The 21,110-nt window shown below is 43.5% G+C and overlaps 1 protein-coding gene across 1 annotated transcript in view; it reads left to right on the plus strand.

The window, feature by feature from the left end:
• The window catches only part of SORCS3 (sortilin related VPS10 domain containing receptor 3), a 313,553-nt gene that overhangs the window by 99,909 nt on the left and 192,534 nt on the right, over positions 1-21,110 (plus strand). Inside the window, exon 2 of the mRNA XM_074159130.1 lies at positions 6,603-6,670. Coding sequence (XP_074015231.1) covers positions 6,603-6,670 — 68 coding nt within the window. The remainder of the gene's footprint in view (positions 1-6,602; positions 6,671-21,110) is intronic.

Genomic DNA, 21,110 nt, shown 5'->3' on the forward strand with positions numbered 1-21,110 from the left:
AATGAGTGTCTGGGTGGGTGCTTAGTTGCTGAGTGGGGTGAACCCACCACACACTTAAGCACAAATGTCTGTTGACCATGTAAACAATCCTCTTCCCATCTCCTGAGTATTTATCTTGGGAAAATTAGGCTGATACTGTTGGCTTTTGCCTGAATTACCTTTGAATGTAGAGGTTATATGAAAGACCACCTCACCACATTTGTCTCCTTGAGTTTGTAAATCAGTTCATCTTTAATTATTAATTTTGTGCCTTAAAAAAACCCAAACCACTACCACCCAAAAAACCCAAAACAAACAAACCAGGACCAGAGGAAATGGTCTGAAGTTGCGGCAGGGGAGGTTTAGTTTAGATATTAAGAAGAATTACTTTACTGAGAGAGTGGTCAGGCACTGGAACAGCCTTCCCAGGGAGGTGGTGGAGTCACCATCCCTGGAAAGACGGGTTGACGTGGCACTTCAGGGCATGCTCTAGTGGCTGAGATTGTGGGAGTCTTTTGTGTGTGTATGGTTGGACTCAGTGATCTCCGAGGTCCTTTCCAACCATGAAGGTTCTGTGATTCTGTGAAACCAAAAACCCCAAAAGAAAGAAACAGCCAGAGACCTCCATAGAGCAGAGCTTCTGGCTTTTAGGTCCCAGAGCATTTCAAGCCAGGTTGCCTTCAGCTGTGAGCAATCTGCTGGTACTGCCTCCAAGTAGCCTGTGGTTGTTCACATTTTAAATATACTTGTTGGATGCTATTGCTCTCATACGGATGGGGGAATGGCAGATGAAAATTGCTGACAGGCTTCGTGTGGCTGGTGCGTGGGGGAGAAAACGTTGCAAAGATCATGGAAATAAGCCTGTAGGCAGGAAAGGGAGATCCCAGCGTGGCAGAGTGAGTGAGTGGAGAGCTCTCATTTTTCACATGTAAATCTGTCCACAATCTCTGTGTTGTGCTGTGCGCTGCCCAGTGCTCATCCCTCTGCTCATTATTAATTACACTCAGTAAATATGTGGACAGGGCTACTGATGAGCTGTGTTAATCTCTGTGCTGATGTAGCAGGGTCACTTAGAGAGGAGAGGAATCTCATGAAGTGGATCAGTGCTGGCCTTTCAGATGTCTATCTGAAATGATCACCTATTCTCTCTGGCTGCTGTGCTCTTCTCTTTCCTGTCTCTAATATGAGCATCGCCTGATACAGGAACATGACTGCCTTTGAGGCACTTTTCAGTTGTTCTGAAGTTCATTGTCACCCTGCTGAAGGAAATGCAATGCCTTTACACTCTAATTCGTGGGAAACAGTTATATATTCCTCTGTGGGGTATAGGCAAAGCACTTTGCCACTTTAGAATTGGCAGGATCTGGAGGAGGGTTTAATGGACTAAAGCAGTTTTCCTTCATAGTAAAATTTTATGGGCATGAAAGATTGTTATGCCACCAAGTAGTCTGAAGAGCTCCTGAGCACTTTTGTGATTTATGGGCTCAGAGATTCCTAATAATTGTCTGAACAATAGGGATCCCTTTAGGGATGTACTTTCAACATGGAAAAACCTGGGCTACCATTTCTGGTTATATTTGCTCTGCTTTCATGACAGCCAAGTTGCGTCAAGACTCAAAGCTGCTGGATTGGGCACTCTTGGAGACTTGCTGGTCTTATTTTAGAGAAGTGGTCTATCATATTAAATCTGGATTTAGTGGTTCAATATCCTATACAGTGTGATGGCAGGATTTCTCGGTGCCAGAGACCCTTAATCTGTGTTGTAGTATAAGCTGTTGAGGATAATTGAGAGGGGTTGGCGTTTTTGTCATGCAAGCCTTATAGCAGGGTATTCAGCAGACAGTGTAGTTTCTGCAAAACAGAAACACACAGACTGTAGAGAGGGATGTGTGTAAAATAAAGTGCATAAGGAATTTCTTGCAGGACTGAAGCATTGCTTGTTTCCAAAGAAAAACATTTTTTTCTGATTATCCTTTCTCTGTCCCCACTTCTGTCGAGAAAACCAAAACAGTTTATTGAATTTTTTCAGGTCATTTAGTTTTGTGTAAGCTGAGCTTGAAATTGCATTTTCCAGAGGGTTTGTATTGCCTTAAGGGAGTTGTAATTCAGCCTGGCCGATTTCCCCACTCTGTCCTGCAGGCTGGTTCTCCCTTTTTTCACTCTCAACCAGCTGAACTGCTTGGTGCCCTGAGGGACACACCTGCCCCTGGGGTGTCCCGGGAAGCACAGCGTGGATCTGTGGAGCCTGGCCCATAGGAGACGGGGAAATTTCACATCTGAGCTGTATACTCTGGAGTGAGCGGTATGACCCCGAAGAAAAATGCTGTTCAGAATTGAGCTGACTTAAAATTAATTTTGGAGAGATTAGTTTGATGAACAGAAACAGTTTAATTTGGCACTACAAGAGTGTTTTCTTTATTTTGATTAAAAAGTGCCTAAGTTGTAAGATTTTACTGTTTCTGAATCAATATCACTTGAAACTTTTTTCAGTTTTATTTCTTTTCCCCCAAGCAAATTGTTTTTATCTTGAAAGTTGAAGAGTGGGCATTTTCTATGGGGTGGTAATTCTAGATTTCCATCAGTTCAGGGTATGAAAATGTTTATTTTTGTTTTGAAATAGTACATGAAATGTGAAATCTCCAATTTTCAATTGAATTCAGCTTTTAAAATGAAAACTGTTAAGATTTTCATGCAAAATTCTCTGTCGCAGAAAAGCCACGATTATTTTTCAGTGGTGACAAAGGCAAGCCAAGCTTCTTCAACTACAAAGTGGAAATCAGAATCAAATGTCTCAGCTTGAATCAATAAGGGTTTTCTTTTTTTGTCCTGTCAGAATTCAATTTTGGAAAATATGTCCAATTTTCCTTACATTTTTGTTCCGTTCTTTTTTAACTGAAGCATTCAAATAACAGAATGTCTTAGAAAATCTGGTACTTGCCCACTTCTGCCCCTGATGTCCCTGCTTCTAGTTTCTTCTTAGCTTGGTTGGGGTAACATGATGGCCTCAGGATAGCCTCTTGAAACACTCTGAGGTTTCCTCTGCAGTGCTGTGTCAAAAGCACCCCATGAGAACAACTCGGGAACCAGCTGTGCCTTTCGGGCTTTGATTTATATCTTAACTGCATGTGACACTTCCTTAGTAGTTACATTTGCTCTGTGGTCTCTTGAGGCAGCGTTGTGGGGGAATGTGCTTTCGCAGCTTTTCTTGGGAAGGTTGTGTGCTCAGCCCCTCCAGTTTCCTCTGGCTTCCAAACTCCCAAACCATTGTAAGACACTTCAGATTCAATAAAGGCAACTCTTCTCTCAAAAGGAAGGACTCGGTGGTATTGGTTGATGAGAAGCTCAAAATGAGCCGGCAATGTGCACTCACAGCCCAGAAAGCCAACCGTACTCTGGGTTGCATCAAAAGAAGCTTGGCCAGCAGGTCAAGGGAGTACTGCGTCTAGCTCTGGAGCCCTCGGCACAGGAAAGACATGAACCTATTAGAGCGGGTCCAGAGGAGGGCCACAAAGTTGGTCCAAGGGCTGGAGCGCCTCTGCTATGAGGACAGGCTGGGAGAGTTGGGGTTGTTCAGCCTGGGGAGGAGAAGGCTTTGGGGAGACCTTGTTGCATGCAGCCTTCCAGGAAGGATGGGGAGGGACCCTTTATCAGGGAATGTAGTGATAGGACGAGGCATAATGGTTTTAAACTGAAAGAGAGTAGATTTAGACTAGATATAAGGAAGAAATTTTTTACAATGAAGGTGGTGAAACACTGCAAGAGGTCGCCCAGAGAGGTGGTAGATGCTCCATCCCTGGAAACATCTTTCAACAGCCTGGTCTAGTGGGAGGTGTGCCTGCAGGGGGATTGGAACTCGATCTTCAGTGTTCCTTCCAACTCCAACCTTCTATGATGCTATGAAAAGTGGGAGGGGACAGGGTGGAGGGCCACCTCGGGTTGTGGTGCAAGTGTGTTGCCTTGCCTGAGCGTAAGTGGTGAGCGATTTCATGGGCAGGTTGCTGTAGGTGACTGTACTGTGTGTTATGACTGCCTCGGCAGCTCCTGCTATTTCCTGAGAGCCTTTGTGAGATTTAACGGCAAAGGGATGCTCGTGCTTTTGCTTTCCGTGTATTAGCAACAGGCAGAGCTGAATTTTTGTTAGTCATCCTGGGCGAAAATCCAGAAAAGCCGTACTAAACAACGTGCTTTTATTTTGGATTTATACCCAGGAGCTGAGTAGGATTCAACCCACTCCTGTAAAGCTGGTGTTACTCTGCGGTTTGCAGGGTTTATAACAGATAAGTGACATCTTCAAAAATATAAGGCATAGGAGATCTGGGGAAAGGCTCACAAAGAGCTGGGAGAGTATGGATGCTGCCTACTACAGTTGTAAGTGCAACTTAAGGTAGAATTGCTCTGTTGAAATTTGACCAGGACACGGAGATTTTATTTAATATGTTTATGGCTGGATCGAGGATCCACTGAAACCAGCAGAAGTCATCCTGCCGTCTTCAACACGCTTAGGCTCCGAAACGGGACAACTCACTTTGTGAAACCTTGCAGCAGTAGGGAGAAGGGTGTCGTTTCTGGCAGGGCAGGGCTTGTGCTGTGGTGCGTGGCTTCCTAGGGAAGGGGAAGCTTTGAGAGGGGTCCTGTCCGAGCCCCTGCGGGAATATAGGGAACACCCTAAAAACGTCACTCACAGCAGGTTTCAGCTGGGAGCAGCTGGTGGAAGAGGAGGAGGTAATCAAACCTTGGTTGCTGCAACTGGCAGCTGGCTCATCCCCCTCTGTATGGGAAGGTGTGTGCAGGGTTTAAGTTGCGATAAAAAGGATATTGTCCTTATTTCCCCACTGCACAGCGTCAGTTTAGGCTGCCATGGGCTCGCATATGCTGACTCAAATCTGCCTGGCAGGTTTCTTTTCACAGCCTGCAGGAAGCAGCCTGGCTTTTATCTTCCTCCTAAAGGTCTCTGCGTGGGGAAATAAAGGGACAAAATGCAATCGGGGATGGAGAAAGTGAATCCAGTAGAGAGAGGGATGCTCAGAGCATCTATTCTAAAGCCATTAAGTTGGGCACTGAGTGCATAGTCATGTACCAAGGTCCCTTACAATTTGAACAGGTCTCTTCCCAGTATTATGCTGACAGTAACCGACTGCTGCAGATGTTGTGATATTGATTAATTCTTTGGCATTTTTCTGCAAAGCTTTAAATTCCTCACCCAGCAGCCTTTCAGCTGGGAAACCCAAATGAAAGGTGTGGTGGGTCCCACTGCTGTGGGGGGAGGAGGAAGAGGGAGGGAGATGTGGCTTTTGTAGTAAAAAGATCCTTGTTGCATAGGAAAACATTAATGAACCCAACCCTTTGGGTCACATCTCTCGTTTGGACCTATCTTTTAGCCAAACTGTGAAGTACCTGTTAACAAAAACCCCTAAGTATTTACTGCAAGTTTCCCTTGATGCTTTCACAGCTCAAGCAGGTGCAAGGGGAAACTAGCCTGTTCTTGAATCCTGCAAGGAGGCAACAATGCTGAAATGTTAAAATGATACAAAACAAACATGAAGAGGTGCCTCGGAGCTCTTCCTGAGCCTGGGTCCTGTAGAATCTGAGGGAGTGAAGTGTGTGACACTAGTTAGGCTAAAAAATCAAGGAGCAGATGCTCAAATGCCCTTAACTTCCACTGAGGAGCCTCTATGCTTTCTGCAGAAATTCCCATCCCATTTGAGCCTGGGAGCTTGCACGGGAGCTTGCAGGTTATCGGAGTGTGTAGCTGCTTTTCTGGGAAAGAAGGGTGTTGGGCAATGTAGCTGATAACTAGGAGGATTTACCTGTGAAATCTGAGGTCAGAGCACCAGGGATATCAGAGGGAAGCTGTATTCCCCTGTGGTCCCCCATGTGCTGCTTAACTCTCCCCTCCTCCTGCCTTAGTTTTGCAAGGGCATGACTTGGGAGTGTTTGTGGCTTGCCAGAAAGTTAGTCAGTGGGTCCTGAAGGCTCTGGCTCTCCTTAGGCGCTGTAGATACAGCTGAAGCTTTGTCTTGCTCAGTTGAGCAAGTTGCTAAGTTGAATGCCATGCTCTGTGTCCCTCTATTTTACAACTGCAGAAAGGTGAGAACATGCTGTGTGGGAATTCCCGTGTTCCTGAAGTCAGTGACAGCAGATGGAGAACAACAGAGCTCATTCTGGGCAAAACGGACCCTTTTGCTGGATGGGGATCTTCATAAGCAAACTTGTTAACTCTTTCCATGGAGACTCACAGATTTGTGGTAGCTCCTTGAGAAACAGGAAAAGTCAACTGTAATTTCTGATTGCGCTGTTAACAATCTGATTCCATCCCTGACCTTGAATAACCGTAGTTGTAGAGAGGGCAGCTCACTATGTTCGATTAATTCCTGCTGGCATGTTTTATTTCAAATGCAAAACGTTTTGAGATTAAAATAAATGTTACTGGTTACATGATGCATTAAGCTTATGATTTTTTTTTTTTTTTTTTTAACTCGATCCTATAATACTGCAACTTTAATGGATAAATGCTAATCTCTCCTTTGGGTGAGATTAGAGATGCTTTGTGTATTGTTACGCAGTCTAAAGGAATTTTTTTTTTTTTTTCCCTTTCTCTTCCTCCCTCCCTTTCCCCTCCCTAGGTGATTCTCATTCTGACAAAGCTCTACGACTTCAACTTGGGGAGTGTTACGGAGAGCTCGCTGTGGAGGTAAGTGGATTATAGAAATCACAGCTACTGGCATGGAAGGGTTGCACTGTGTCTCTTGTAAAACTGGAGGCTGAGCAAGGGGAGGAGACAGGAGGGAATCTGAGATAACTGGAGTTGCCTTTTGGAAAAGGCACGCAAGATTATGAACACATTGCTTTAATGAAGTGGAATCTGCAAACAAAAGGGTTTCTTGATGTACAGGTATTTTCCTGGCACACAGAGGAGCTTGGTTTCATTCTTGCCCATGAGTGTCCTTAGACAAGTCTCTTCATCCCTCAGTCTCTGCTGTGAGGCTGGCAATGAGAATAGACTTTATAGTCTCTATATAGATGGTACATGCTTGCTGGAACAGCGTCCAAGATGATGTACCACACAGTGCGTGATACGATCTTAGCTGATCTTAGCCGTGTTCCTCAGCCCCATGAGCTGAGATGGTCATATTGGCAGTCAATCTGTGTTGCCTTGGGCTGTAAGGATGGTAGCCACAACAGGACTAGAAATACGACAGTGAGGTGCTGGGGTCTTCTCCACTATGGATAGATTCAGATGTGTCGTGTACCTTCCATGCTCGTAGTCTGGCATGGGACCTGGAGTTTCCTAGCCTGGGGAAGCACACTGCTGCACAGAGTGTGTGTTTGAAAGCGTGTGTGTGTGTTTAATAAATTAATAAATTTAAAGAAATCCGTCCCCCACCCCTCCCAGAAAAAAAGAAACACTGAAACCAAACACCCCAAACCCACCCCTATAAGCAGGCCAGTTCCTTGATGTTTGAAATCACCAATAGTTTCTACCTGCTGGGAATTGCTCTTCCTCCTAACATGTGGTGTTGTCTGTGGCGTGGAAAGGGTATGCCTTTAACAGAATTTTTATTAGGTGTTTTTTACCCTAAGTACGAATTTAAAAAAAAAAAAAAAAAAAAGAAGAAAAAAAAGGCAGCCAGGGGCTGGAGGAGACCAAGTGACCAAGTGCCTCGTGTCAGATTTACCTGTTGTACTGCAGCTATTGCACAACCTGCTGAAAGTGTAGTTGGTGGGACTGTCAATGCATTGTAGCCATTGCTCTGGGTGTGAGCAGCTTCTTGGCAGATGGTCTCTCATACTTCTTTCTTCCCAGCTAATTTAAAAACCCCTGTTTGGAGCAGACTATCGGCATGTGGTGTGGGTTTATTCCTGTTAATGTATTTGAGGGTTAATTGTTCAGTAGAGCTCTTGAAACTTCTCAATTTGCACAGTACTTCCAAAGCCTAATTGCACTGTACCATGGTAATCTGCAAAAGTATAAATAACCGTGCAGCTAATAAGAGAGAACACAGTCATTTCCACTTACCCTGGTACTTTTCAAGGTATTAAAGCCTTAAAAAACTTTTGCCTCTTTACCTAACAAGTACAAATGGCACTGTGATTGTACTTTAAATGTAATTGCCAGGCAATCTGCTCTGCATAAATAATGTAACAAGCAGGCAAATCCTGTCCTAATACCGAACTCACAGCAACACCTGAGCTCTGCAGAAAGGTAATAGCAGCATCCCTTTTGGAGTTTTCCCAGAGCGACAGAAACGCAGTTCATCATCAGTACAACTGAATGCATCCGGTACTCAGTCAGCTGGGGGAACGCAGTGATTTGTGAGGGTGTTTCAGTGTGTTCTGGAACATTTCTGCATCTTTTCTGCAGTGAAATAGGACCTAGAGACTTAAAGAGGTTGAGAAGTCAGAATCTCCCGAGTTGTCTTCCAAGGTCTGGGAGGAAAGCTCAGGGTAGGAGCTAGTAGGTAAAGCTCCTGGGCTCTAAACCTTGGTTTCCCACCTGGAAAAATCAGGATGAAGCCATGTTGTACTTCAGCGGGGAGTGTGGAGTCTTAGAGAAGGCTATGAGTTCCTTTGGAAAGGACGTTGTAGAAATGCAAATAGATACTAAGTGGAAGCAATCAGTCAGGAGAAAGAACACAAAATCCTGAGAAAAGGAGTCTATTTGCACACTAAGGCCTCTGAATCTTTGCATTATTTAAATCAGTGCTTTTCAATATTTTCTTTTGATTTTTGAGACCCTGAAAATTTCAAAAGGAGGATCTGTCTTTGCAGAGTGAATTTAAGCCTTCTGGCAGAAAGTTTGCTTTCCTTAGTTACTCTTTGTAGACTCCTTCAAAGCCATCTTTGAGCCCCCAGAACTGGTGGGTCACAAACTGAATGCAACTATCAAACAATGATCAAGAGGAGGTCTGGATGTTTCCAGGTGTTTGTAGTGAGTTGGTTTTTTTGGTTTTTTTTTTCCCCTTTTCCTGTTTTCTGGGAATACGATACATCCTTTCTGCTTACCAGGATTATTGCCCATCTGAGCAGCAGTGCTGTGTGATATCTATTCTGAACGCTTGGCAAACACAGTTGCTTCCACAAGAGAGGAGTGGCTTTTGTGGCAGAGAGCAATGAATCACACGGCAGTGCTTCAAAGGATGCTAAGATAGAGCAGAGTGCAATGCAATCTCCAAATATCATCTTGCCTCCGCTTGCTTCATGCATCAAAAGCTTCTTCTCAGTTCCCCCTGGGTTATAGCGTGAGAGGCTTCTTTTAATGGAAAACTGAATTGCCATATAAGAGAAATTTCTAATCCCTGCATCTAAATACAAAGACAAGTAAATCAATGAGAAAACATCCTGAATATAATTAAAGGGAGCGAGAGCAAGAGAGGAAAATTAAAAATTACATTGGAAGCTGCTCCTATATCAGGCTGATAAGAGTTTAGACAGAGGAAATGCTACTCAGCATTTGAATTCAGGAACACAGGCATTGCTCTAATAAGCAAATCCATGCTTCTGGGGCCCCTCCAAAAGAAAAAAAAAACACAGAAAAGGCCTCCATTGCTTCTGAGTCAGCCAGCTTCAAGGAGAAGACACACACCCCCTGCCCCTTCAGTCACACTCTTCTCCTTTGTGAATGCTCTATCTCTTCTTGGTCACATGAGATCAATGTCAGTTGTGGTTTGGATTTTTGTTTTCCCACAAAGTTGAGTGGAGATGACCATTTTCCCCTTATGAAAAGAAGCTCCTTTATTCTGGTTTTACTTGTGATGGTGTGAGACATCAGAATTCATGGGGAGAGGTCTTTTCGTAGGTCAGCAAATATAACTGTAAAAGTGATTTAATTATTTAAGCTTTTCAGTCATGCAAACCCTTCATCAGTTCTCATTGCCTAGCAAAATACAAAATATCTAACCGGGTAGTCAAGAATCCAGCTACATCCTGCCTGCTTTAAGTAAAAATTGGATTAAGGGTTGGACACATGCTTTCTGTAGAATTCCCCCCTGTCCCTCCTTCTTATCCACCAACAGCAGAAAAACAGTTCTCCCTCTTAATCTTTAAATTTATATGGTTTGATCTCAAGTACTGTTGGAGCACCTCTAGTTCCCAGATCCTCTGTAGGCCAGGGTCCCTGCATCAAACTTCACTGCCCGTGATGAGCTGGAAGCACACAGGTGTGATCCGTTGTCAAATACGAGCTCTCTCTGGAAGGAGTAGGGGCCAGGCCGCTGCCCAGGCATTGTAGTCCGAGAAGACATCTGCTGAACAGAGGAGAATGAGAGGGTTAGATATGCAAATACAGTGTCTAAAAGGCACAATTCATAACCAAAAGTTGAAGGGTTGGGTGGTGGGATTTTTTGGCCCATTTTTTCTGTTGAAAATCTCAGAAAATTTTATTAGGAGGAGGAGAGAAAGGAAAGTCTCTTCAGTGGCTTATTTCTTCAAATGTATGGTCAGACCTAGAAGTGTTACAAACACACAGAAATTGTGATAAATGAGTTTTGGGTTCAGGTATATTATATGGGGAGTTCTGTAGGCTGTATGGTAGGTAGCAAGTCCTTTCATTAGTTAATCTTGTTGCTGTCCAGTTGTTTCTTTCATGTTGTGAGTGTGAATAAACAGGCGGAAGAATTCATTGAGCTCTTTTTCTTATTCTGTGGCCCTTTCAGATTTCACAGGTCTTACAAGCAAAGGAAGAGCCTTGTGAACATTTTCTTGTTTGTCGCTAATCCTGTCTCCTGTTTAAGCTGTACGGTTTTGAGATAGGGTTACATGAACGTGCCATTCTGAATAAGCATGTAAAGTTGCTATTGTAATATTTAAAATGTTTTCAACTGTTTCACCCAGTGTGGGTTGAGCAGTTATTTCTGCTAAGATAACTGGAATAAAAGTTTTTCCACTGTTGCCTTTTTCAGTACCCAGGAACAGTTATATTTATTTGGATTGCAGTAGCTAAAAAGACAGCCTCCACCCCAAGGGAGCTTTCAATCTCAGATGAAGACAAAGAGACAACAGGGCGATACAGCAGACAGAAGTGCAAGTTAGCAGGGTGGTATTTATGATCAATGCGATAGCCATGACTGCAACACATCAGCTAATTAGGCAGTGGGGAGTAGTTCAGATTTTCTTTCAAAGTGCAAGCACTTGCATGTGTCAGCTCTGAGTCCCCCTGCTACCGTTTTACCCACCTTTGATGGGTCCCCTGGAGTTCCCCTCCTCTGGCTGTGGTCCCAGCTAAATTGTCTGATGGTACATAATGCCGGCCCATGCATTAACCCATAATCAAAACCATGACTGACTCTTTCTGCTTAAGAGGCTAAAATGCTGATGAAGGAATTTTTTTCATATATTCTTTCTTGTTTTCTTGTTTATTAACCAAGAAATTATGTTTCCATGGCAGCAGTCAAAAATCCCCAAGCATTTTTTTTACTCTTGTGGCTGCTGTGCCTGAAGAGGTTGCTCTGTTGTTTTAGCCTCTGTGGCGAGTTAAAAAAAGGCTTTTAGTTTTTTAACAAAGGCAGCTGCAAAACACGGCAGCTGCAACTCCTAGCTTGGAGCTAGAGGAGTAAAACCTCTCAGCTTGGTTGCAAGCTGCCTTACGTCTTGCTTTGCTCTTTCATTTAGCTCTGTTTGAATTACCAGAGGGCTTCACATTGTTTCCTCCTATGTCCTTGCCTCTTAAGCCTTCCACAGTCACCAGACCATCAATCGGCATGTTTCAGTGTACCTCTTGGCATTTGTTTCCTTTGCAAAGTTTCACAGCTCACACTGATTTCTGTGCCCTAGGTGCCTGTGTTGGAAAGGGAGCTGGCTTCGGATAGGGCTGCACTGTGGGTGTGAAATGGTGAATGCAGTGTGAAATGCCATGTGTCCCCTCTGGAAACCGGGGCTTACTCTCCTTACTCAGCTTCTAAGATAGGTGAGTAAGAAGGCAGGGATCAGGAGATTCAATAAGCCTGACACAAATTTCCATATCATCCTCTGTGAAACAAGCTAAACCTGAAAGATGTTATGGCACACCCAGAGCTTCCTTAAAAGAGACAATGCATTATTTGGACTGTGGTGCTGAGAAGTTACCACTTCTATTCTACCACTTCTGTTCTTCACAGTAAGAGTGATCAGACACTGGAACAGGCTGCCCAGGGAGGTGGTTGAGTCACCATCCCTGAAGGTGTTTTAAGAGTCGTTTAGATGTGGTGTTGGGGGATATGGCGTAGGGAAGAACTTTGTAGAGTAGGGTAGATGGTTGGACTCGATGATCCCAAGGGTCTTTTCCAACTTAGGTGATTCTATGATTCTGATTTGTGCCCCAGCCTCTTGCTCAGCACTGGTCAGGCGCCACACGTTTTGCAATGGAGCACTGTAGTTTTTCCTGGAATTTGCTGTGTTGAAATACAGTCTCCAGACAGCCACCACGACCAGCTGACATCTCCCCGCAGTATTGTCAAATTTGATTATATTTATTGTTTTTCACTTTTGTGCTGACAACATGCATCTTAGATACATGTTATTTTCAGAGGACTGTATTCAGGCATAAAATTAATGGAGCTGGTTTTCAAAGTAGTAATGCTTCCCATTATTGTATCTTATTTGGCATTTTTTTAATAACACTGCAAAGTGCAGAAATCCTGTGCTGATTGAAGAGTTTCTCATATCTGCAATCAGCCATCAGGGCATGGAGAGAAGGAGCCAGCTGGGTGTGCAAGCACATCCCTGACCTCTCCTGGATTTGAAAACCAGGGTGCCCAAATTTGGCAACTCCACAGTTGTTTATTAGAGTGTACAAATAGCCTAGCTTGATGATGGCTATTTTTTTTTTTTCAGGCTGTGGGAGCCACCTATCAAAATCTCTGTGGTTGAGAGCTGCTAGGTGCAGACTAAGTTTGTACTTCGCCATTTGCTTAGTTCTTCAGCAATAGATGACTGCAATGTGAGATGAGAGTCGTTCTCCAGAGCTCCCAGCACCCTGAGTCACAATTAGTGCGGGTCTTCAGCAGCATCCCAGAATAATGCAGTTCTTGACCTCTAGTATGCTTGCCGATTTGTCTTTTCCCTGCAGAGGAGCGATTCGGTTTACCCTGGCTCAGAGCGGTGTGGCTGTCAGTCACAGATGCCATCTTGGCATGGGAACCACACTTGAGCTATTTTGGAGGTGCAGGGTAGCAGCATGTTGGCCCATTCCTGAGCTAGCTGCTGCCAAATGAAGATCGTGGCCATTTAATAAAGAGAAGTTCCTTGGCCTGAAGAGCTAGGTAAGCCAATAGCTGTGAAGAATAGAAAATGCAGCATTCTTGAGCCAAGTGAAAAGTTCTTCTTTGCTCTTAGGACTAAGTTTCTGCTTATTTTTGAGAAGCAGGTCTTGTTCTCTTGCTCAGGCTGACAATACTGGGTTTGGCAGAGGCTCCTGACATCTGCACTTGTCCAGCTGCACAAGTGTTGCACCAAGCATCGGAAAGTGGGTCCTAGTTAATGAACAGGAGCAAGAGAAAAAGCTTTACCGGTGAAAATATTAGCAAGGAGAGAAATGAATGGGTAAAGGGCATTGCATTAAGTTACGCTTTAGGGATGCTAAATGTTCATGAAAGGATGCATGTACAATGGCTTTTCTGTGCTCTTTTCATAACTATTAAGAATGTTAAGGGGGTAGCAACTTTCTTTTGCTGGTTTAGGGGTGTATCTGTGACAAGAATGTGAGAAGTCACTGGTTATCAGATGGTGATAACCATTGACCACCTTATCCCACTGTATAAGTGAAGCCATTTGAAGTAACTAATTATGACCTGATTCAAAATGCTTTTCTGGTTTGAGGTTATTCATTATCCTTCCAATTGTGGCCTTCCAAAGACATAAACAAGTCTTTTATTGTGGACTTCAGGAATTGTATCTAAGGGATTGCTTTGATTTGCTTGGGCTGTGTGGCTCGATGTGAAGGCCCATGGGAATTAAAGAAAAGAAAATAAAGAAAATTCAAGGAGTGGAACAGAATGAACCATAGGTTTAGCCCTCCTTGAATGACCCAGACAGTCCCAGGTGTTGTCCAGAGCATCCATTCTTTGCGGTTCAGAATGGACGGAGATGCTGTCATTGCAACAAATGGATAACGTGGGTTAAAACTGTTTTAAATGCTTGTTTTTGGAACAAATCATGGAAATTACTAGGCTTATCTTAAATTCAGGACTACATTTTAGTGTTAGGTAAACTCAGTTATGGTAATAAAAATAAGACCTCATTCTTTAATTCTTTATTTCATTCTTTAAGTATATGACTAACTTCTGGAGAGAAGTTTCCTTTATCTCCATCTTGTTGCTTCCCTGGTCCTAGTATATCCCATGAGATTTTTCCACAAGGGAATAGTAAGGTTCCCACCTCTACTTTCTGATGGTTCCTTGCTTTAACAAGCAATCACATTAATGTTGCCTCAGAGATGGAGGGGACCAAGGGTTGAGCAATGCAAAATCACCTGTGAAGTAGCAGCCTAGCAAACGTGAGTCTAAAAGCCTTTGTATGTGGCTTGGGGTGGTGTATAGATTGAAGTCCTACCTTTGCTTATTAAGATGCCTTACTCATCTTGTTTCATGGAGCTCATTTGTCTTCTGTGAACCAGCCTTCTGGCTGGTCCATTTGTTGTGTCTCTTAATTGCTCCGTCAATGACCTTTTTGTGGGGGTGGGGATATCATCAGACAGGGGACCTTTTGGATTTATTAATTTTTTGTTTGCCAAGAAAGCTCTGAGACTAATTGCCAAGACTTCCCAGAAGATATTAGTTTACAAATTTTAATGACACTTATGATTTATTAATGTGCTTTCCCCTGCATCTGCTCATCCCTATTCCTTGGTGGAATTCCTGCTGAATCGGAGAGAATTAATAAAAACAGAACTGCAGATTGTGACGGTGTTTTAGCTAGGCTCTTAATTAAAAACTTTTACCCGTGTTCAGAGTGCTTTATTTATATCTGTGGTTCTCTGAAGACGGGGGTAAGTCTTGGCTTTGATTACGTTCTGCTCCAGAATCTTGATTTGGTGAGGGTGTTGCACGTCAGTCCGTGGTGGCAGCACAGAGGTTCACATTTACGTGTGCGTGTAACTCACTGTTCAACATGTGCTACACGTCCCCGCTCTGTGCTTCATCCACGGATCTTCTGCAGCTTGAAAGTGGGGCTGCTTTGCTGAATTTGTCAACCTTCAAACGTGTGACTACGGGAAGACCGGGCTGGTCACTAGTGATGCTGCAGATAAGTTTGTGTGAGGAATGTGCTAGGTAAATAGTTTTAGAAAGGTCATGTGGTTGTACATGAGTTTCGATCTCATAGATAACGGAGTTATTGGGATGTTCCTGTTAATAAGTAGGCCTGGGAATTTTCAGATACATCTTGTTTTCTGGCTGGGGACAGGGAAGCAAGAAGAAAAGGCTATTTATCAAATTCCAAACTTCTTGAGGGAATGTTCTTAGGACAAGTGTGGAATTCCAGGTAAAATGTAGAGACGACAAAAGCGAACTCTGTTTTGTTTTCATTTTCCATGTTCTGGGTAACAGTGCCAGCCAGCCATTTCTCTTTTCCTCTCTCCCTCGTAACTGTTGAATTACTTATGTTCCACAAAAGAGCTCCAACAGGAGAGACTGAGAATCTCTTCAGGGAGAGACTCGTACTAATCTTATGTGTGGAAGATCCAAGTTCAAGCCCTTGCTTTGACTAAGTATAAAGGGAAGTGCTTTTTTATTCCGCAAGTAATTAAATTGTGTAACTCATTGCTACAGGATGTTGTGAGGCAGAAATAATAAAAGTGTAAATGGATTTCAAAAGGGGACTCAATGAATTAATGGAAGATATTTCTGCTGGTGGCTGTTAAATGTGATAGCGTGGCAGTAGCCTGTGACTTACATTAATTGTTTTATGATATGACATTCAAGGAACAGACAGGTCTACAGCTTTTGGATCAGTGTTGCAGAAACGTCATCCATTTTTTGTCATCTGTTCTTCAGCAGTGAGTTGTTCTAATGGAATAGCTGGGATTGTGCTAGAGACATGATATGCCACAGTATTTTAGTGTTTTTGGGATTTGGAGATCTTGAAGTTAAAAGAGCTGGGGGAGAAATCATGGGAAGAATCATGCTGTCTTTTATCTCTGCCGTATACTTTTCCTGGAATGTTCTGTGGCAGATTAGCAGGCAATAGAAATTTTTCAGCTGATCTACTGTGGCTATCTTACTCAGCACAGGGATTTGAGTCTTCTGCACCACAGGTAGGTTCTCCATCCATTGCCCAACTGGTGACTGTCTTGGATGCTGTCACGTTTTCCGAGTAAAGCTATTTTATTGGACTAAAAGCATACTTTGTAGTTTAAAAAAAACCCAAAACCAACCAACCAGACAAAACCAAAAAGAAACCCCCCCAAACAACAAAACCCCAGACTATATTTGACGTAATTTAATTTTCTAGCCAGTCCTCTCAGGGACACAACTGGGTGTGACAATGGAAACTTAAACCTGTCCAGATCTCTAGTCTTTCCATTCCAGAAAACTAGATGATGGAATGGGAATTTGGGGAATGTAATGCCAAAAAAATGTTTCTGGTGTTGATACAATCATGAGGATCTTGGTGTGAATTAATGAAATTTGTTGTGGGGAAAAAAATTTGTTTTAGTGAGCTGGAAGATACGCTTGTTGCTGCTTTTACAGGTTCTATATGCTACATTTAATATAGTTTTTCTGTCCTTGTTAATTAATTTCTTTCATTATGAGCCCCTCAAGAAGCGAGATATCCTATCTCATCAACAATGAATTTTGAGCTCTGGTCATGTTCCCAGGCATTTAGTCCAGGGGCTTTGGTGGAGAAGGTCAGAGAAAGATAATTTATTTTATTTTTTTTCTCTTTCCAAAAGCAAATGTGTTTTTGAAGCATCGCAGTCCCTATGAAGTCATCTTGTCAGGGATGGCAGGTGAAGTATGTTTGTAGTGCTTGGCCTGCTTGTTTAGAAAAGAAGCAAGGCAGCATTCAGGAGGGAGTTTGTAGCCAAGAACCTGCTGTTGCAGATCCTGTGGGTGTTGAGACTGTTGCTGCATCAGCAGAGCTGCATCTGTTAACAGGAATTGGCTATTGCATCTCTTCTTTATCATTTGGAGCAGCAATTCCATTGCTGTCATTAGAGAGCTGCTCCTTTTGTTGAATTATCTCATCTTACATTCTAATTAGATTTGGATGCCGGCTGCAAAACTTTTTGCAGGAAGCCACACTTAAAGATGAATTTGTTTTGGCTTTACTAATGTCTTTTTTTCTGATCGCTCCTTACTGTGCAGAGGAGTTTCGTTGGCACAGATTTACTAGTGGATGCATTCAATGTGGATGTGTGCCAATATTAATGAAAACCACACATTAAATTAACTTCTAAATATGCAAATAGATAATTGCAAAACAAGAACTTTCCTAAGAAATTACATAAGAACTTTCTTACTAGATCCGATCTAGTAGGACTTGGAAAGCTTGAAAAGAGATGTTCAGAAAAGAATATGATAAAATTCTTACAAAATTACATAGATAGGGTGCCTACTAAAGTAAGTGGGTGGAGCATCTGTCATGAGGAAAGGGTGAGAGAGCTGGGACTGTTTAGCCTGGAGGAGAGATGGGGTGTGTGTGATCTCAGCAATGTGTGCAAATATCTGAAAGGAGAAGAAATTTTTAAAGACGAGAGAACTGGGCTCTTTTAAGTGGTTCCCAGTGACAAGACAAGAGACAATGAATGGGCAAAAAACTGAAACTCAGGAGGTTCCTTTTGCATATCAGGAAACCTTTTTTACTCTGCAGGTGACTGACCACTGTCACAGGTTGCCCAGGGAGGTTGTGGAGTCTCCAACCTTGGAGATATTCAAAAGCCATCTGGACTGGGCCTCCGCAGCTGGCTCTTGGTGGCCCTGCTTGAGCAGGGAGTTGGACCAAATGAGCTGCAGAGGTCCTTTCCAACCTCAACCATTCTGTGAAGAATAAAAGAGCATTGAACGAAGTTTCAGAACAAGTAGAAGAATTTGGTTCCTAGGACAACATGTAGTTAATCTGTGGGTCTCCGTGCCAGAGCATGTTTTGGTAGGTAGAGTTCACATGGGTTCAAGTGGAGTCTAGACAAGTTCCTAGAAGGGAAAAAAAAAGAAAAAAAAAGTCTCACAAGGATTATATTACATGCAGAGACTTTATTTATGGCTCAGAAAGTCCCCTGGCCTCTGATCGGTCATGGCTGGATCAGGAGCCAGCAGGTTCTTGCACTGAGCAGCTTCTGTGTTGGTGCCACCTCATGGCTTGCTGTGGGATGCGGTTCCCCAGTCCACACTAAACCTGGGCGTTATGTCAGCTCACATGATTTGTTTCTCTTTGAGTGAGCTGTTCTTTTCCTTTCTTTTCCCTTCTCCCTCCTCCCTCGACTTTTCTTTTCTTTCCAATTAGGCTTGGGACCAAGTCGTATAAATCTTTGATGCTTTGTACTGTGGCTGGTAGAATTTAGTACTTTAACATGGGTTGTGTCTGTTTATATTGGTGTTTTATTATGTTGTGTGCTTTTTTTTTCCCCTCAAATGCACTGCCATTTTATAATGGCCATAAATAATCTGAAGGATGGAGAAAAATTGTTAAAAAACGTGCAAGAAATCCTTCCATCTTCCTTTAGTCTGGTCTTTCTCTCTCATTATCTCTCTGGTACATTCATTAGGCTTCTAATGAAGTTAATAAGTGCATAGTATCAAGCGGTCACTTCTCCAAATAATATTTACGAAGGGCTACAATCCCCCAGCCTGGAAGGCAGCTTTTGATTTATTTACTTACCACATGTTCTTCATCTGTAAAATCTGTCAGCCCGTTCTTTTACAGTATATGCCTGACCAAGTGAAAATGAAAGCTCCTGTAAACTACTACATCATAGGAAGCTAGTGCATTTCCACTTGCAGGGTTTCTGCCTCTGAATAGGAACTGTAAAAGGTTAGTGAGGCCATTCTGTAACCGGATTATTAGGGCTTGTTTCTGGGTCTTTGATGGTCAGTTACTTTAGAGAATTACCTCCGTAAATATTAGTACTTGCTGGTATCCAGTTATCCCTGGAGCTTGCTGTCCAGATGCCCGAATCTAGTATCGGGCTCTCTGCAGGAGCCTGCATCCCGCAGGTCTGGTCAGGGATGCACATGTGGCGCTGTACTGAAATACTCGAGGGATATGACCCTGTCATAAATCTAAGAATATTGTATGGCATCTGTAACAGGGCTGTTACATTTTCTTTTACGGATCTTGTAGTCTAGCTCAGAGGATCTGTGAGGAAGATGATAATAGGAGACGGGTTACAGGATGATGGCTGCGTTGGTAATACAACCATTACCGCCAAGTTTCACCCCAAAGTCAGGTAGTAGTTTTGCCCAGTGGTGAGAGGCACAGTGTGAACTTTCCTGAGTGGGTTCTGGTGCATTCGAGATGCAACTGTCTCCAGCTATCTGTAACCACTGCCAGGAGTGTGGGGGCTTCATAGTGGAGTTGGCTGGGCTGAGTGGATGTGTGCAGCTCGGCCGGGCACCTTCACAGCCCAGGGTCTTGGCATGGACTCGTGTACCTTGGGGTACCTATGAGTTCATACACTGTGCTGCGCAGGGGAGCGGGGCAGGCAAGCAATAAGCTGGGGCTAGTACCATCTGTAATTACCAGTTTTTACAAGCCCTGGGATGTTCAGGAACCACCTGGGGAGAGGTATGCAGAAAGGAAGAGCAGCCTCTCACTGGGACGTAGGTTCAGGCCTTATGGGGGGGTCTGAAGACCACATGGAAGGAGAGATGTGCATGGTGTTAGTCTCTTGCATCTCTTTCTCTGAAATGATAGAAATTGTAATAGTGATTTGCTTTAGGAAAGAAGCCTGGTTGTTTATTATTGGTCCTGGAGGGGGAAGAGCAAACAGCAGGTTCAGAACAGAAGTCAGGAACAGCGTGGGGAAGAGGAGTCCACACACAGGGAATAGGTCCCAGGGCCTGGTGTGGGAGCAGGAGAATCGTACAGCTTCCATCAGTACCAAGGGATGAACTAGAGAAAAAGGAGGCTGAGGGGGGGAACTTATGGCTCTCTACTACTCCCTGAAAGGAGGGTGTAGAGAGGCGGAGGTCGGTCTCTTCTCCCAAGTCACAGGCGACAGGACTAGAGGAAACGGCCTCAAGTTGCGCCAGGGGAGGTTCAGGTTGGATATTAGGAAGAATTTTGACACTGAAAGGGTTATCAAGCCTTGGAATGGGCTGCCCAGGGAAGTGGTTGAGGCACCATCCCTGGCGGTGTTCAAAAGACAGATTGACATGGTGCTGGGGGACATGGTTTAGTGATGGGTTGTTTGTTTTTTTGGTTTTTTTTTTTTTTTTGGTCAGAGTTAGATTGGTGGTTGGACTAGATGATCTTGAAGGTCCCTTCCAACCTAGATGATTCGATGATTCTATGTATGAGTTCCCTGAGGACTTCAGCAGACTATGATCCATCCGTGGATCTTGCGTAATTACTTCAGGGATCACAGACAAGCTGTTGACCTTGAGGTGCCCCAGACACAGGTCTCTCTAAAGCCAGTGTGTGGGAGGGCTTGTCCTTTCTTTAGGTTACTTGCAGCCGTAAGGGTGGCTGAGGAAAAGCAAGGCAGTAAGATCATCTGTTAAAATGTAAGGTTTTAGATATAATGTTATATTGCCATGGAGTAGTTAAGCTACAGAGTAAGCAGTAGACCATGGTACATCATTCAGTGTGCCTCTAGCAGAGTAGAGAATAAATGTCCCATGGAAGATTAAAATCCCATTGGTTCTATTATCTGTAACCAATAAAGGTAAAAGGGATGTCTGTGAGGAATACAGAGTTAACACAGCGCATTTAGCTTTGTACCCACAAGTGTGCAATTTCTATTTTGTACAAGGCACAGGAAACAAAGCAAGACAAGCTTTGGGTGTTTTTTTTGTCTGGAAGAGGTCATGGCAGGGGAGACTGTGGTGGACCATCTGCCCCTCTGAGGACTTGAAGGGCTGGTCTGCACCACATAGGGGCTGAAGGGTGTTAGTTATGCTACCTTCTTTGTATCTTGTCCTGTAGTGTTTTAATGGTGATGAGCACAAGTCTGGCTATGTAACAGGACAAGGCCCTGTTGTGTGGTGGGAGATATATAA

Source organism: Numenius arquata, chromosome 15 (genome assembly GCF_964106895.1).
Source record: "Numenius arquata chromosome 15, bNumArq3.hap1.1, whole genome shotgun sequence".
Classification (NCBI taxonomy): domain Eukaryota; kingdom Metazoa; phylum Chordata; class Aves; order Charadriiformes; family Scolopacidae; genus Numenius; species Numenius arquata.